Source organism: Conger conger, chromosome 7 (genome assembly GCF_963514075.1).
Source record: "Conger conger chromosome 7, fConCon1.1, whole genome shotgun sequence".
Classification (NCBI taxonomy): Eukaryota; Metazoa; Chordata; class Actinopteri; order Anguilliformes; family Congridae; genus Conger; species Conger conger.
In genome coordinates, this window is record NC_083766.1 from 29,151,872 (window position 1) to 29,171,322 (window position 19,451).

General features: G+C 42.5%; 1 protein-coding gene across 1 annotated transcript in view; it reads right to left on the reverse strand.

The window, feature by feature from the left end:
- The window catches only part of LOC133133828 (forkhead box protein O1-A-like), a 45,812-nt gene extending 27,038 nt beyond the window's left edge, over positions 1-18,774 (reverse strand). Inside the window, exon 1 of the mRNA XM_061250069.1 lies at positions 17,761-18,774. Coding sequence (XP_061106053.1) covers positions 17,761-18,345 — 585 coding nt within the window. The 5' untranslated portion in view covers positions 18,346-18,774. The remainder of the gene's footprint in view (positions 1-17,760) is intronic.
- Between the last annotated feature and the right edge of the window lie 677 nt (positions 18,775-19,451).

Below are 19,451 nucleotides of genomic sequence, written 5' to 3' on the forward strand. Positions count from 1 at the left end.
ACTGATCATTTTATACCTGGAGTTCCCCTGCTTTCAACAGAGTAGCCTCTTCTTATTCTCTCATTGAGCTCCAGAATGAGCAGGTGAACAACACAATTCGGAATAACACCTTTCTTCAGTCAAGTTCTTAATCTATCACACACACACACACACACACACGCACACACATGCACACACACGCACGCACTGCCCAGTGTCTGATGTTGCTGTATCTGTTCATCCATATACAGCTAGTCTTGTGGCAACCTGCTTTTCAGGTGTTACGGCAAATATCTTTACAATGGCACGGATTTAGTTGTAAATGTATCCATCTACACCTCCGGCGGGGTACATCCAGCCATGATAAATTCACCTGCTATAAGTTGCTTTGGCAACAGCTCTTTGGATTAATCAGTCCTCATTCATTATTAGCAGTGTGCTATCTTGCTAGCACAGCATTCTTGTTAGTGCAGCAGTCTGGAGACCCAGGAGGCAGTGACGGGTTACCCCGCAGTGTCCTGAGCACAGCGATACAGCCTGAACACTAGGGCTGCACAGTATATCATATAGTTATCGTCAACGAGATATGAACATGTTAGATAAACACATCGCAAAATACAGCTTGAACTGCGATTAAATAGTATTTATTTAAATTGATTCTCCATTACATTGATTGGCTGTTCATGTGCAATTTCCTCTATAAAAGCATGTTGGAAATAATGTACTGTATTTCATTTTTTTGTTGAGTGGCTATAGGCTATTCATTGTCTGGGGACTATGTTAGCGGTGTACCTAACGCAGAAAGACTCAATAGAAGTCATGTCATCGTCGCAATATCAAACAACTTTATCCCATATCGCATATTTTTTCCACATATCGTGCGGCCCTACTGTTCGCCAGAGATTCCGGTCCCCCACAGACCCCCTCACCACACCAAACCTTTTCCCCACCCTCACACTGCTGACGCCCGGCCTCAGACCACTGGCGTGGCTGCCAGCCTCTGCCTGCTTCTACCTTCTACCAGAAACACAATCGCCACACTCAGTCGGCTGAAGCTAACCCTGAACAGATCCAGAGGATTAACTGGATCATCACATTCCTCAGAGTAACAGTTATCAGAATGTTACCCAATCCTTTCTCTATTTATAATTAATTTGGCAATTACCTCTTATCTCTCAACTTATGTGACCCTCTCCTCTCTGTCCATGGCTTATGGACACCCACTGCAGCAACAGTGATTCAGGCTGGGGAATGGAAAATGGGGAAAGTCAGCACCCCTGCACACTTGTCCACCTGCAGAGGTCTCCTCTTCGCCTTCTCATGTAGTGTTGCATCTGATAACGTCTCCTTTGTCAAACCAAAACTCAAATCCAGGTGATCTTCCTGTCCCACCCAAATGGCTTTGCGGACAACTTCAGCAAGAAGAATGCAGATATCCACAGCTCATTTGAGATATCACAATGGCAAGCTTCCTATGGTAGTCGGAATGGGAGAATCTTTGTCTAACATCTGATGCAGACCCACCTCTTGGTTCTTGGCAAGTTGGTTCCCCTCTCACATAGATATGGTATTTTATGGTTTCGTTTTTATGGTTTGAAATCTGTACATATTCTGAATTTGTATTTGTGTGAGCATAGTTCATTTGCATTAGTGCTTTAGCAATATTACACTACTCTGAGCATGCTGGTAGCCAGGTCTGAAACTTTGGCTCATATTATGGTGAATGCAATTATGTCTCTCCAATATAGTATGCGCCTCGGGATAACAGTACCTAAACGAATGTAATGAATAAGCAAGGTGTCTTTCAGCATCAAGACCAGAATACTTGGGAGTAAGAGCCAGAAATGCCATCATAGACCTGTGCTAATTATAGCTGTGTGCGGTCTTAGACCAAGGTCAAAGCAGCCTTGGTCTAAAACACAAACAGAAAGAGACAGAGATTCAGGGAAGTCTTCTGGTCCATCAAGGTCATCTGAAACCTATTTAATACTAATAATTCAGAGCCCTTTCTACAGCTGCCCTCTAATATAAATATTTTGGAAATTATGAGAAATAACATTATCTTTCAGTGTTATCAGACTATAATTGTAGGTCAAAAGGTCGGTAGAGCTGTAGATTAGAAGGACAAATATTCTATGCTATTCCAGATTATAAAGATAGATTATTAGGTTTAGCATAAAGTTAACTGGTTATGTGTACATTTACAGTGGGTGTGTGGGTCTACATTTGGGGATTTTGAGGAAGATTACCAAGTATGTCATACTACTTTATTTCTGGGTAACATATTATGCATGATGTGATCATTATTGATAAATGACTCTTTCAGTCATTATTACAAAATTGCAACAGTAAAAAAAAATCATGTATGGGCAAATCTGAGCACACAAACATTTAACACAAAGATGACTCACAGTGATATGCGTATCAAAAAACTGCAACACAAACAGCTAGCCGTACTATGTTGTCATTCAATATTGAAGTATTTACCCCTCTTTACATTTTCACCCAGTATATAAAAGATTTAACCTGAAGGCCATTATGTGTATAATGCACATGAAAAGAAACGCTGCCTGTCAAAAGCAATTGCGCAGGAAAGAGTAGCGCAGAATTTATGGCGTTTACAGCCCAGCTCCAGCGGGAGGGGCCCCCAGTCACAGTCCCCTGAGAAAAACGGCGGGTTCCAGTAAGGCGGCGGGCGAGGGGCTGCCCTGTGGGCCGCCGGCGCCCCGGCCCTGGGGAGACAGGCCTCCATCTGGGACCAGGGTGGGGTGGAGGGGGGCTCCCAGGGCAAACGGCTGGAACGCCCAGCTGGCACAGTCACACAGGGGGGATAAATAGCCTCAGTGTGGGTTGGGGTGGGGAGGGGGTACAGGAAGTGACAGGCCTGCCTGGGAGGCCCTGATCTGGGGGTGGAGGAGTGTTATCAGCAGGCATTAAAAACAGCACCCACCCTACCCTGCCTGTTATTACTACATCAGCTATCATTACAAAACATCACCATTATTATCAGTCTGGATTGTGCTTTTCTCCCCATTGAAAATCTGTTTATATACTGTATGTGTGCGTGTATATATTGCATTTTTACACCACTCTGGCAATTCCCAATAGTATCTGTAAGCAGGGATGGGCAGTAATTCCCTGTTTGACCCAACCCTGCATTGTCCCACATAATCACAAAGAACAGAAAACGCACATGCTCAGTAACACATCCAGGCAGCCTCTGCTTCTCTCTCACCCCACAGTACACCAGCTGAGCTGCACAGTTATCATGCCAGAGGGCTTCCATACATATACAGGGCAGCATGTTTGAGTGTGGTTTTGCTACATTAAGCTCAGATGCACACATCCTTTTGTGATGTCCCACATTGCAGACTGCAGGTGTGTGTGTGTATATGAGAGAGAGACAGAGACAGAGAGAGAGAGAGAGAGAGAGAGAGAGAGAGAGAGAGAGAGAGATTATTTGAGTGGCAGTTTTATGGGACAGTATGTGACTTGGTGGCCCAAACCGCACTGCTATGTAATACCTGGCCTCAAACTACTACTCATGGTGCCTGCGAGGCTGGCCTGGCATTTTCAGATTCAAGTGCACACACACAGATACACATGTACACACACACATATACAGATACACATGTACACACACACACACATACAGATACACATGTACACACACACACACACACATACAGATACACATGTACACACACAGACACACAGATACACATGTACACACACACACACACACAGATACACACACACACACAGATACACATGTACAGACAGACACACACAGATACACATGTACACACACACACACACACACACAGATACACATGTACACACACACACACACACGCGCACACATACGCACACATACAGATACACATGTACACACACACACACAGATACACATGTACACACACACACACAGATACACATGTACACACACACGCGCGCGCACACACATACGGACACATAGGCACACATACACACACATAAGCACACATGCGTACACATACAGATACACATGTACACACACACACGCGTGCGTGCACATACGCACACATACGCACACATACACATACATACACATACACAGACACACACGCACACGCACACACAGACAGACCCACACTCATGCTCATGGACATAAATAAATGCACACGCACACCCAAATGACCTCAAAACAGGTAAGTATCCCACGGTGCTGTGGGGCCAAGGTGGAGACTGAGAACAGCCAGTGGCAATACCCAGCCATGGCCCCTGGCGTCCACAAAGGAGGAGAACATTCCCCTTGCTCCCTCCTTCCTCCGGGCCTACCACATTTCAGGGTGGCGATGTCAACAAACGGCGCTATTTTCCAGCCACTCAGCAGGAAATGCATCACAGCACATTGTGGAGATGGGGCTGCTGTTTTTACAGGAAGGAGTAAAAATAACTTGAGCGGTTATGACATGATACAGCTGCTGTTATCGGTTCTGCCCATTAGAAGAAAAAGAAGCCATTTTGGCTCAACGCTGACGAGGATGCTCATAACTTTTAGTACAGTTCCACCAATTATGTTGGACTGTATGCATTCCTTTGTGAGCGTTTGTGAGAGGCCTAAAGCTATACCCCCCCCCCCCCCCCATGCGGGGGCAGGGGGTGTGTATTTTGTAATAACGATGTCCTTCTGGCTCATCCTCCTCCTCTCATCTGTGGATAATGCAGATAGGGGCAGATTTACATACATGAAGCTTGCAGTGCAAAATGCCGCCTGAAGAAGTGGTTAAGGTACATGACTGGGACACGCAAACAGAGCACTTGTTAAAACACTTGTTTAGCGCTTTGAATATCATCACTGCATGTGGCGATATCCATGTATTGACTGCCATGTAAAAGTGTCCATGTAAAATCCAGCGCAGGACAAAATGCATACCTATTCCAGCTGTGGCAGCTATTGTCGTTTCCATGACACATTTTATTCCTCCCAGAAGCAGTTATTTTATCAAACCAGCTAAGTTACCAAAAAGCACCATATCCGTAATGTGGCCAGCAGTGCGGTAGGATTTGGATATTTAACCAATGTTGACTGCCGTTTTCTTCTTAACAAAAAGAGCCAGTGGCGAAGCAGCACTGAAGCTGTTCTTTCCACAGGAAAATCCTCCCAGCCCACCACTGCTTAGGGTTACAAAAAGTCCTGTGCTCAAAAACAAGATGCACTGCACACATGGATGAGTAAACCTAAAAAATTGATGTGCTGGTTTTTCAGTCACCTACTTTGTTTTATAATGGCGTCATCAATGCCAGGTAAAATTATCAAGGTAAAAAGAAAATACAGGACAAAGGGCATGCCATACATGAAAAACTATTTTCAGGCTGAAATATAGGACATCCTGGCTCTTCGGGGCATGTTTGGTGACTGCCAACCCTACACAGTTCCATACCCACAGTAGTTTCAGGACCAACTAGGTGAATCAGATATGATGTTCTGTGTTTGGAACTGTGCCACCATCTCACTGCACCCAGAAGGACAAACAGACGGATAAGCACAACAAGAAGGGAGCAAACTAAACCCACTGTTCTCCCAGTTCCTCCTGAAACAGGAGAAGAATAACCCCCCCCCCATACTCCCCACCCCGTATCATAGCATTCTACAAATGCTTTTCAAGATCTTGTACAAGCTTGTCTGTCTTACTTTACTTGGCATCCCACTGTGCCTTGTCTCTTTCAGAATCACATACCAATATTCTAAATGTGCTGCCATCACTGGACAACCAAGTCAGTGTGCAGCGCTGATCAGCTACCCAAAGGAAGGACACATAGCCAAGTTTGATTAGGTGCTGAAAAAAAGAGAAGAAAGTCACAAACTCCTCTAGCTGAACCATGCATTTGCAGTAATTTCGCCAACATACTAACAGTCAGTGCTTGGACTTTCCTTCGATTCCCTTTGTCTAGGCACCTTTGTATTCCCCATTCAACAGCATGAAAACAGCACTGGAGAACCAACCAAAACAAAAAAGTTATGTTCTGCTTCCTCGGCGACGGTTGTCGAGGCCATGGTGGGAGGCTGAGTGATAGCCTCCACTACTGAAGCATGAGAGGAGAGGAGGATGCTGGGAAATGAGCTCATAGCTCTGGAATGGAGGATGTTTGACGCTTTTCCCCAATCCCCGGTTGAACTGATTGAAGTGTTTGCGTCGTCTCCTGTTATTGTCAAGCAGTCCCAGGAACATTTCATTGACTGACCGCCTAAAAATAATTTGCATGCCGAAACCCCCCCTGCCCCCATGGATGTAAAGAGGAAAACTTACTTCGAAGAATTTAGAAGATATTTAAGTCCACAAAGAGTTTGATTTTCCCCAGTGAAGTGCCTTCATAATGAGCTGACTTCATTACCCTCACTTACTTTTTCTCAACATTGTGCAATTTAGTTCAAACTAGTTTTGCAGCCTACTGTTTCCAGGCAGAATTAACAAGGTTATGCTCTCACACTGATGCAATTTTTGGCACCCATAGAAATTCTTATGAACACAAGTTCTGAGTCTTTAGGTACTGATCATCCAAGACTTTCTGTTTCACTGGGGTAAAAACACAACCTCCTGTAGGCTGTGTCTGAAACAGCTCACTTGCCTACTATTGAGTACACAAGTAATATACAAGTTGTATACTCAATATTACGCAGGTATATGCAATATTAGTGCAAATAAAAATAAATACAAATAAAATTAGACAAAACGTTGACCTTGAGAAATCAGTCCATGGCTATTACAAAAAAATAGCTCAATGCCTGGAAATACCCATCTCCACTATTAGGACAATAGTTACAAAGTTAAGAACAACTGAAGCGGTGATGAACCCACCTGAAAGGGGATGCAAGTGTATTTTGAACGACAAACTGTGTTAAGGATGGTTGACGAGCAAAACAATCCTCCAAGCATCATAGTTGGATAATTGCTGAATTGTGGGGCTGGCAATCCCTGCTGTGATGTACAGTGGAAGATATGCAACATTGTGGGGCTGCCTTGCTTCCAAAGGCCCTGAGAACCTTGTTAACCTATATGGAAACATGGGCACTTTCAAGCACAATGAGATTTGTCTCAATAAGAAAGAGGGAGACTTTCTAAATCCTAAGGATTTTATGTTAACAAGAAACTGAGAAAAATATAAAGTTAGCCAAAATAACAAACCAACGCTATGTTTGTGCATTCTGGGAATTCAACTGCTTACAGACAACTATGACTGCAAAGCACAGCAATAAAACACTTATCACAGTGCATGCTGACACACTCCCGTTAATGTTTTGGTTGTCCGTCTTGTTGAGATGTGTGGTCTGGAGATTGGCCCTATTCCTTTCCCTCAGACTTTTACATATACCTTTAACATTTTAGGCTTTTAGTACATACTCTTATCCAGAACACCTCCCACAGCTCACATTTCTTTCCATTTATAGAGCTAGATATTTACTAAAGCACTGCTGATTAGTTAGAGTGGCATGCAGAGTTATGGGCAGTTGGGAACCCCTGGTCAAGAGCATGTTTTGTTGATTTCTCAAGTCAAGGCAAACTTTTCACAGGAAAAATAAACTTAAACATTACACATTTCTTCAATTTAACATTTTCTTTTTACATTTTATCGGTTTAATTGGCGCTGTGCTCTTTTCTTCAAATGCTTCCCCTGTTTTCTCCAAATGCATGTTTGGTTGTTGTGGCCAAAGAGTTCACATTTCGTTTCATCAGGCCACAGCACTTTGTTGAAAATCGTCTCTGGCTTATCTAAATGCTCGGTCACCTACTTCAGACACTGACTTTTTTTGATTTCAGGAAAGGTTTCCTTATTCCATGCAGATAATTTTTCTGTAAGCAACACTGCACAGTAAATCGCTGAACCACTATTCTGGTGTCAGCTAAACGTTTCTGCCGGCCCTTTTCAGTGATGTGTGGGTTTTGCGGTGCATACCTGACCAGTCTATGAGCAGCTTTATCAAAAAATGTTCTTGGTCTTTCAGATTTTACCTTTAACTCAACAGTTCCCCTTAACTTAACTTACATTTTTCTTTCGGACAGTGGATATTCCAAAATAGAAACAATTAGATATCATCTTCTAACTTTCCCCTGCTTTCAATTCAAGCCAATTATCATTATTTTCAAGTCGTTAACCAGCCGCTCTGAGGCCCATGGTTGTTGACACCAAATACAACTCTCTGAGAGGTCAGAAGATTACGGGTCTTTATTAAGCTGTGGATTTATCTTTACCTGGCTTAATTTAAGGGCTAATGAGTCAATCAAATTTTGAGACTTGGATCAAAAGGAAGGGTACCTAAACATTTTTTTTTTTTTCACATGCCACATTTACTTTTTTTTTTTTTCTCCATCCTGTTAAATGTAGCACATAAATAGTAAGTGTGTATTAAAATATAAGTCATTTTTAAGTTTGTACCCTGCAGAGGTTGCATTAACGTCTTTAAGAGATTCAACAAAACATGCAATTTGATCAGAGGTGCTCAGACTTTGGCATACCACTATACCTTGCTTAAGGTTACAACAGCAGTGCCCTACTTGGGAAGTGACTCAACAACCTTAGAGTTGCAAGCTCAGTTCCCTTAGCAAACAGACAAACTTGACATGTGTTAAGGTATGCAGCCACATAGAGAATGAGAAAAAAATTCTGGGTAAAAACAAAACTTCTGCTACGGTCTTCCTACATTTTCATCTGTTGTGATCCCGATTAAACTGTACATATTATGTTTCATCCCCATTCTTTCACTATAAAAAAAGCATCCAAACACGAGCGTGCCTTGCTCTCATCGGGGAAGCTGTTCTTCATGACGTGTGGGGTCTAGCAGACTGTTTAAAGAGAAATGAACACCACGGGTTCTGCCTGTTCACTCTCTCACATCTGTTTTTTATAAAGAGAGAAAGATTAAGCCAAAGGTCCTCGACAGCAGCTCGGCGGGAATGTCAGAAACAAATGCAGATAATACTATATCTTTTTTTTATTTTTTTACTTCTTGTTTCGGGTCTGTCAGTCTGAGCATCGGCCTGTTGACCGTTAGCAGGGTTTTAAACGCAGGGCTCACATGCCTCTACCACAAAGCACCTTGGAGTTCCACGGACTGACAAGTGGTTGTAGACCAAGGCCTGAGGTGTCGCGAGTGCTGTAAATAATTTGTTACATAACACATTTAATAATCCTCACCTTATCTGAACTGCAGTACGTCTGCACTGCCTCACAGTGGCTAGGGAAATGCGAGTAGGAGAGGAATCCTGCCATGTCAGACTAGAGAATGCTCTTCGCTGCTACGTGCACTGCTAAAAATAATAGCATAGAAAAATATTTCAGGAAGCGTTTTACCCACGGAAGACATATGAAGGTTAAGACCTGCAAGACCCCTTTTTTAGGAGGAAGAGGGATGGGAGAAGAAGGTTCTGAGCAATGTAATTTCAGTCCAATTGTGCGTGCCACTTTTTTTTTACAAGCAATAACACGTTGTGAAGGAATGTTCTTTGGCATGAAGATTAAGCCTAGTCAATCCCAGCAAAAAATAAAAATAAAAACACTAATGCCTCTCTTTGGTGTACCAGCACCAGCAGGCAAGGTCTTCATAACTCGAGGAGAGCAGATCATGCTATGATTTTTTTTTTTTTTTTTTTTTTTTTTTTTGTGTGCTTTTTTTTGGTTTCGAGCTTACCTGTGAAATGTGCAGTCACACCGCTGTGCTCCGTCACTAGGGCAGTGTGTGAAAAGAGCGTTCATCTGAGGCCCCAGCCACAAAGATGAGACCAAAAAAACCCCCCAAAAAAACCTTATCACCTGTCCCCGTGCGCTCCTCATAAACTGCTTTTTATCCTTGGGTGAGGACATACTAAAGGTGTGTGTGTGTGTGTGTGTGTGTGTGTGAGAGGAACTTAGTTTGAGCTCACGTTTGACCTCTCCTTGGGGTCACCGCACCCCAGCCCAGTCATAGGAGTCAATGAGTGCCTTTGAATGCCAATAACCTGTATGTCATTCCTTCCTCCCCCTGATTGTGTCTGTTTGGACTCCATGGCCCGCCATGTTCCATGTTCCAGAAAGCCAGCAGTATGTACAAACTCTGTTTGTTTTGTGATGTCCTTGCCAGGCAGAATTCTTTGCTCTAAAGCTCGGGAACTATTTGAGAAGGGGGGAGCATGCGGTATTGATAGGCAGGAGGAATCGATCCAGTACTTCAAAGAGCACCCCGGTAATAGGGATTGTTTGCTAGAATGGAGGCTGAGGGCAAAATATTTGCAGTGACGCAGGGAGACAGAAACTAGATACACTGGGGTAATCCAGTGAAACCACAGCTACTATACTACTCATACCTTGGGCGTACCCTGCATGCTCGCATAGACGCAAGTGATATCACATGGATCTACATCAATGACGGCTATCCGGATAACATTATTAAAGTTAGGGAACCAGATGACCTACATTCTGTCCGACTTTGTTTTATTCTATTCAGACAACGCTTGAGAAACTCATAAGGAGCCGACGCGCTCTGTGCAAGCTTAACTGTAGTATGTCCCATGGAAAGAAGCAGTTGGTGACTCAGTTTGGTAGAAAACTGCGGATGTCTATACTCTTTCGAATGAGCAGTGGGTTTTTAGATATGTACAGCCCAACATTGGGCGCCAAATGCAAAATATTATGTTTTTTTTTTATTTTTTTTTGTTTTTTACTTGAGCACTACTGCATCACTCTGACTCCCAAGCCTGACGATGCCTGTGGGCACTGCTGAGGAGGAAGGGTGAGGAGATCAGCTAGGCCACAGCTCAGAGAGAGAGAGGGAGGTAGAGAGACTTGAACAGCTATTTCACAGATGTAGATGTGTTTAGCAAAATTCCTGGGTGATTTACCTTTCAGGAAAAGGCAAATAAAAACTATATGAGCCCATTTTCAGTGAAGCAAATGTGGCTTTAACGTCCAAGATCTTATATTCTGTTCTATGTTTTTCATCTCCAATTTAGTTCCACCACAGTTTACGTGCCAAAAGGCAGCTGCATCCACCTTCTCTCGAATCCTGCTGTACAAAACACCCACACAATGGCGCCATTTCAGTTATTTCAGTGAAGCATACACTTATGCGCTCCCATCCCCTCCCCAAATTGTGGAAAATATTTTCCACAATAAGAGTATAACAAGCCTGTTGTTTAGGTTCCCATACACAGATAATTGAAGATAGGGATTTGTCCAGAGTATCTTGAAAATGGGCCCATAATTTAGACTGCAATTACAGTAACAGTGAAGCAACCCTGTAGCTCTGGGGAGCAGAATCAAAGTATCTGCCGTGTTATGACTTTGCCCTGGGAAATGCATTGGGAATGCTTTGCTTCTGAAAAACCAAACCTCCTCCTTCCTTTCCCCCACCACCCCTCGCAGCTCTGGGCTGCACCAGACTTCCCCACAACATGACCACAGTCAGGGAGGAGACAGAGAGTCGAACGGCCTTGTAGCCTTTAGCTTTCCCACACACCCAGCGGCCTCCTCCTCCCCCCCTCCCCGCCAAAGCAGAATGGGAGCAGCATGCCACCCTGAGTAGGCACGGTGCCCATGAGGTCACCTCAAATCTGGCAGAGAGAGACCAACAATCCCATTCCATACACTCTGATGATGATGATGATGCAGGCATGCAGCTGAGAGAGAGAGAGAGAGAGAGAGAGAGAGAGAGAGAGAGAGAGAGAGAGATGGGGACTTACACAACCCTAACTGAAGTCACACAGAGATGTGGAAAATGTGACTTGCGACTTGACTAATACTCCTCTTTAATGACCAATTTACATGAATGAGTCAGTCATTCATAGGGTTCTCAGAGACTCAAGACTCCTCTCCAAGACTCGAGACAAGAGACCCTGACTTGGCCGCTAAGACACAACTGAAGACTCAAAATCATTTAAAGGGACAGTAAAGGGGCTGGTAATAGTTTAAATAACCATAAATGATCACAGAGGAGTGTATCCACTATACATCCACCAAATATCTCTTCAAAGTAAAGTAAATAACTACAACAACACACATTTCAAGTCAGACATAAATTCTGTTTTGTAAACAACATCAGGATTATATGGACATGGTCTGGACCACTACCTCATCTCCCTCCTCAACTCCTCCCAAAATGTACAGGTCCACACACAAGTAAATTATATCGGAGAAGGATAAGACTGGGTGAGGGATAAGGTTGGTAGATGTGGCAGTGTTAATAAATGGAACTCCACCCAATTTGATCCACACATAGGAATACAATAGATGGAAATATTCAAACTGATACACATAAGTCTATACTTGCAATGCATTTGATTTCACATTTTTTTCTAAAGCTTAATACGTACAGTACCATACTAACCCCATACAATGTAGTCTGAATCCATTCGCGGATTTACCATCACTGTCACTTTAAATTGACTTTTTTCCCCCACAGTGGTGAGACAATGACAAAGAAATAAGAAAGCATGTGAGAAAAAGAAAAATTAGAGGCTTGATTGGTGAGTTTTAGGTAGAGATAATTGTTGTGAAACAGTGAAACATGAAAAACATGAAAGTGAAATAAGTGAAGTTATGTTATGTTTACATGTTGTTTTTGAGGGGTGGTAAAAGTTCCTCCCTTCCTCTCTCTATCTTTCTCCATCTCTCTTTCAGACAGTCAAAGCACCAGACTGCTATTAAACCTCAGATCTCACCATGCAACAGCGACAGCACAGAAAAATCCCTTGACAGAAAAGAATTGCGACACCATTACTTCAGTATAGACATTGCGGTATCACAGCGTACGTGAACTGTGACACCTACCATGTAAAAAAACTCCTCTCAGGTATTCCTTTGAAATGACTAGACCATTTTGGATTACATTACATTAGATTACATTATGTGGCATTTAGCAGACGCTCTTATCCAGAGCGATGTACAACAAAGTGCAAATCAAACACAAGAACAAGTGCAAAAGTAGACCTGAGAGGACAGTACAGTTCTGAGTCCTAGTGTAAACATACAGAAATTCAGAACCCTTGAAGAGTACAATCAACTTTCAAACTAGCATACCACAGTTGGTAGCTAGAATACAACAATACAACAGCCAATAAAAACAACAATACCTATACAAGTAATGATATCTATACATAAGTGCCATTACGGTCTAAGGCTAATCACGGTGATTGTGAGTTGGGGAGGGAAAGGTGTAGCCTGAAGAGATGGGTCTTCAGTCTGCGCTTGGATCCACTGGATCCACTTGCATCCACTGTGAAAGATGCTAGATGAATCCAACATCCTTTAAGCATCAATTAGATAGTGCTCATAAGTTCTAAGACTAATAAAATGATTTGTATGCAAGTTATGTAGGCTTACACATATTTTCGTAAGGCCTGAAAAATGTGTCACCGGTGTAGAAAAGAAATCACATACAAACATTTCAAAATATTTTATTAGCTAAATCATAGTAGCTGAGCTCACTAAAAATGATTGACATTTCTCTTCACACACCAATATAATCTTTTTTAGAGAAAAAATCTTTTTAGAATGAACCTCCAGACACCAATCCCTCTCAGGATATAGCAGTAATCTTTAAATCAGGAGACCAACTACTTTACCTCAAGGGGTTTACTCACATGATGAGCTGTGGCCATGACAGCCCTGCATACATATAATTACCAGCAGCATCTTAAGAACAAGACACCTGACAACACATCGTCCCTCTCTGATCAGCAAAGACACTGAAGCTCTCTGACAGCTGGAGAGATTCAAGAAAGAGAAACTTTCCCCTCAAACATCTCTTCTGGCCCAATACACTCATAAAAAGCATGGTAATGTCTTGCCCTGATGCACAATATACCAAGAAGCACATGTTTTATCCACCCGAGAAGAACAGCTGTGCGGGGAAAACTTGGAATCGGCCATGAAAATTGTAAGGTCACGCTGATTCTCAGTTTCATGCGCACAGCAGAAACAGTGAGGGGAATCAGGTTGTGTTTTGTGTTAGGCAGTAACGGGGGGGGGGGGGGGAAGCTTTCATCAACCTTTCTCCAGCTCTCTCCCAGCGAAGCAACAGATAGTTTTTGCCAGATACTTCTGCCCCATAATGTGGGTGTTACACTCCTGACACGTTCACGACCGTCAAGTAATTAGCGAGATTGAAATACCGCAGGTGGAGGACGATGATGACAGCATTGTGGGTGGAGCAGGGCTGTTATTGGTCAGCCGTGGGAGTGAAAATGCCCTCTCCTCTGTACTCCATCCTCTTCATTCACAGTACATTCCCAAGTGTTACTAAAACTGTGAATGAGCCGCGGAGAGCATTAATCAGAGCACTCCAGCAAAGATAATTACCCTCTTAATGGAATTCACACCTACCCATAAATCACATTCTCGCCCAAGACATGTCATGTTTTGGCCGCTGTTCAGTGCAATTACTCGCAAAAGCATCATTTCTGTTTTAAAATTTCCAAGTACGAGCAGCCAATGTGTGATTATTTGTACATTGCATCCAAGCAGTTAATCTGACCCTTAACTCTCAAACTGAAAAAATCTTAGAAGATCATTAAATCTTAGGTGTACAGTAGCTTAAAACACATGGAATGCAGCATGTTGTGAACCCACCTGGGCATTCTCTTATCCTTAAAAACTATTTGAGTGAGTAATTTTCCAGGCAGGACAAATAAACTGATAGGGGCAGCCTGTAGCATAGTAGCTAAGTTACATGACTGGGATGCAGAAGGTTAGTTGTTCAAGCCACAATAAGATCAGTGTACCTGTTGGGCCCTTGAGCAAGGCCCTTAACCCCACATTGCTCCAGGGAGTTTTGTCCCTTGCTTAGTCAAATCGACTGTAAGCCACCTTGGATAAAAGCATCAGCTAAATGACTAAAATGTAAATGTAAATATATGATAAAAGACATCACACAAATCCAGGGCAAGGGACTGCAAACAGAGCCTTTGACTTCATGGCGACATTTTAATTCTTCTTTTGGATGCACAGTGTAAGAAGAAGGCAGGCTATGGTCCTGAATAAAAGCAGCACTGTCGGTGGGTGTGCCCAGCCATGCAAGCAGATCCACAGCCCACGTGCAACGTGTCATTGTGACTGAACTGGCTTACATATCAAAAGCAGCAACTTCTTCATCCTAATGCACAAATCTGCTCTCACAAGCACAAGTGTTCAATCTAATCTGAAAAGGGCCAGTATGGGTGTAGCTTATTAATCACAACACCTGATTCAACTAAATCACTTATTATGGTCAAGACCATGATAGATAGAATCAGGTGTCTTACTCCTGGTCTAAACAAAAACTTGCACCTACATTGGCCCTCTTAAAATGAAATTGGACACTCACGCTCTAGTATTAATGGAGAGAGAGGGAAGAACATTTGAGGAACTGCATATATTATTTAATTCCTATTCAGGTCGTATAGACGAAATATGAGTAGTAAACGTTTTTCTTTTCACTGCAACAAGCATGTATGTATGTACTTTTTTGTTTATTTTTGTTATGGCCTAGATTGTGGTATTATCATGCTCCCACATACTATAAGCTGTAGATATGTTTCTGTACAGCCCATATGTCTCGTAAGCCCATATGGTCTGAGCATCTGAAATCGTACAAAACCCAATCATTACATCTTACTCGGGTGCAAATGACACTCGCCACCGCACGCTGCTATCACGCACATAGCAGGCAGGAAAACGTGCTTTCACGCTGGCACAGAGGAGTTGGGGCTTTTTCTCACTGCGAAGGAGGTAGACAGCCAAGACGCATCACCTCAACTCTCAGTCCCACAGACTGCCGCCGCGGAAAAACCCTGCTTCAAGAAACACTGAACGCCAGGGCCAGCCCCTACCGAGGCACTTTGCTTTGATCCATGCGCTGTTCAGGCAGTTGTACAAAATCACCATTTTCACATGCAAAGCACAAACGTTTATAACCTTTACAGCTTGATGATCACTTTAATAAATCTCAATGTCCTCTCCAATGAGGTAGGACATTGTGGAAATATAACAGGTTGAGCCAACTAATTGCCTGGGTCCAGCTAGCTCTCTGACTAATGAGTGGTACTCCACCAATAACATTTTATTAACGCCACAAAACCAAAACATGTACAAAACTGTAAAACATCTATTTTGACAGTCAAGAAATAAGCCCAATGTCTATAGATGGAATAATATAACAAGTGGCTGATTAGCTTGGAATCCAGCAACCATGAGTGGTCAAATACCATATGAAGCATTTTTTGACAAATCATAATTTTTACTTCTGATTAGATCAATCACTTTTGGATATTGCCTTTAGAGTATTGCAGATACAAATTAAGAACATATTTATTTCGTTCAAAATAAAGCATGTAGTCGATCTTGAAGCCTGACAACTACCCATTTCAGCAACTGTTTGGTTACAGATAATAACAGCTGTTCATACACTGTTACTCAATTTCAGCTACATTAATCTAACAGTACCACCGTGTATATGTTAACGAATGAAAGGTGACCAAAAAGGACATTATTTCTCTCAAAGACTGGTAACTGGCATATAAAGGGGACAGGCCCCCATCAGTCCATGTACCCAGTAGGCCCACTTCCATTTTTAAATATTCAAATATCTAATTAAATAATCACTTATTAACCGAAAGAGGTGCTTTTGCTACCAAGCAGCCCCAAAGAAAAATGATGTTGAATGTTGACGGAAATCACTCAGGCAGAGAATCAGAGTGAGAGATGGTTGATGCACAGGCATGACACAGCACTACCCCATGTACTATCCACTTCAGCGGAGATATGGACACTTAAAAACTAACCAGAAAACAGTGTTAGTCATTTGTCAATCAATACAATTGTTGAATGATTTTGAAGAAAATTGTTATATGGAACACTTGCTTTGTAATTAAAGATTAGAGATTAATCTTCCCATTTATTATTGCTTTTTTGTCAAAATATTTATCTGACTATATGATATTGTTTAGATTTAGGTGGGCTTAATGGGGGCCTTTCCCCTACTCTGATATATTGTGACCTTATCAAGTTTACTAAAGCAAGAAGCATGCAAGTAAATGAGTCATCACCTAAGTAAATATGAAATTTAGGATTACACCCTCCTTACAACACAGTTATGTCCTCAAATATGTGGCAGCAGGCCTTCAATATTGATTAATGGAGAAAGATAACTACCAGAGACATACAACATGCTGTACACACACGTGCGCTGGGAATAACACTCGTTCAAAGACACTGACAAACAAGTCTGTAAAAATGGTAGACTGACAGGTCTGAAACAATACAACCGCGCATACAGAGACATCACGCGCAATTACGCACTATTGCGCACGATCCAGTGGCTTTTAACGCTACTCCCAGTTCACACCCTGCCGCCAAGTTCCAGACAAGAGCCTTTTCCGCGACTGCAACAGACCAGAGTAGGCTATACATCAATCGGATACGTTTCTGCCACAATGAAAAATAAACAATAGCATAACCCTAGCTATATCTCTGTTTTTAAACGGGCATAAATGCATATGAAAACAATATCCACGTGTCATACAGAAAGATTCAGCAGAAAGCTGATACGTTTAAGCATTAGTGGTTGCTTCGAAAATGCATAAACAAACCAAATGAAAAAACGACCATATGTGTGCCTAGTCGCTAATATTTTCTTTCCACCTGTAAGGTCATATTAGGTAATACTATAATTGACGCTTGCTTTCTTGAACTATTTTGCATGTATGGGATCATAGAGTAACTAAATGAAATTAATAAATTAAAACTGCATTCTCTCTATTGTCTCTGTGAACAGTGTCGCTCAACTCTTACCTTCCAACCAGCAGAGCTGTTGCTGTCACCCTTGTCCTTAAAGTACGGGACGCTCTTCACCATCCAGTCGTAGATCTGAGACAATGTCAGCCGCTTCTCCGGAGAGCTCTCTATCGCCTTGGTAATGAGATCAGCATAGGACATATTTCCCCAGGCATTCCGACGAGATGAGCTGCTCTTTCTCTGAGCTGCGGTGGCGGCGACCGAGGAAGTTGTGCCAATGGGAGAAGACAGCGGTGCCACCTGTTGCTGGTGCGGGATCTGGGGGCTCGGGAGCTGTTGTTGCCGCTGCTGGTGTTGTGTCTGTTGGTGGATGCAATTCTCCCTGCACTGGAAATCATTGCACAAGACGAGAGTTTTCTGTTCCCGATAGTCTTCGTTCTCTTCTAACAAACTCAGATTATTGATGAAATCGACATTTGTCCCCGGTTCCTGCTTCACAGAGGGAGCCGGTGAGGATGTGTTAGAGTTAGCGGGGTCACAAAATTCTGGACGAGGAAGGGGCCAGGTACATGAACGGGGCCGTGAAAGCGGCTCGAAATCCGGGTCGATCTCCACTAATTGTTGCTGCGATGCTTCTGCCATATTGCAAGCAAAAGTAAGAAAAGTTGAGACAAATACAACGATCACATAGGCCTTCGGTTATTCATAAAAAGTCTGAAATGCAAAGGAATGGTAAGAACCACTTTACCACTTTTTGAGCGTCTCGTCTAGCTTGCTTACTGCATAGCTAGTTAGCTGCATAAGCAACAACAGTTCTACTGTCCAATCAAGACATACGAGGCGAGACAATTCGCTTTAACAGCCAAATAAAGCAGATCCTTTCGAATTGTGGTATTTTTCAGTAGTTTCGTTCCCCGCCGTTGTTTTACAGTCCAGTTTCAGCTAGTACACAAACGGTGTTCACTTCGTACCATGTCTGTCACCGGCAGACGCAGTTTGTTGGACGTCAATCTGAGTTATAAGGTGCTAGGACGACCAGTAGTCAGCAAGACAGCTAGTTCCACCCACACTTTGAATGACATTCTTCAACCGCCAATGATAGCCGTGTATCGAAAAGTAAACAGCGTTCTGCCTTTTATATTTACACCTCGGGTAAACTACACATTTGCTTGCCAATAAGTTTGTAGAGAATTGTTTCAATAAAAAAGGCACGTGCGCTTTCAGCCAACAACAAAATGAAATCGATCAATTAAAGCTCCAAATTTGGGATGGGAACTTTCTGACAGCTGAGCTTATTTGAATCAGAACCAAGAGGAAACGCGAAATATGACGTGTCATTATTTTTGTGTATAGTTATAACGGCCGTTTGGGCAACTGTCATCAAATCTGCAATATTGCAAATGCATGACACACGCTAATTCATTAACTGTACACACGGGTCAAGTAATAAGTAAATATCCATGCCTATCCATGACATGTTACCCTGCTACATGTGTGACTTAATTAGTAGTTGTAGTGACTTGCCTACTTAGCCCTTGTAGGGTCTTTTTGTCCTGCTGGACCCATTTCCTGCTGCATAACGTTTGTCAAAGGAAAATATAGGAGGTTTAGTATTTGTTTTTATAAAGCAGAAACATATAGCCTATTATTATGACACAAGAATGGCTTAAAATGACATAAATTATACCTTAATTTACCCCAGAAAACATACAGTACCAACTAAAATAGTAAATGTCTGCATTTATATA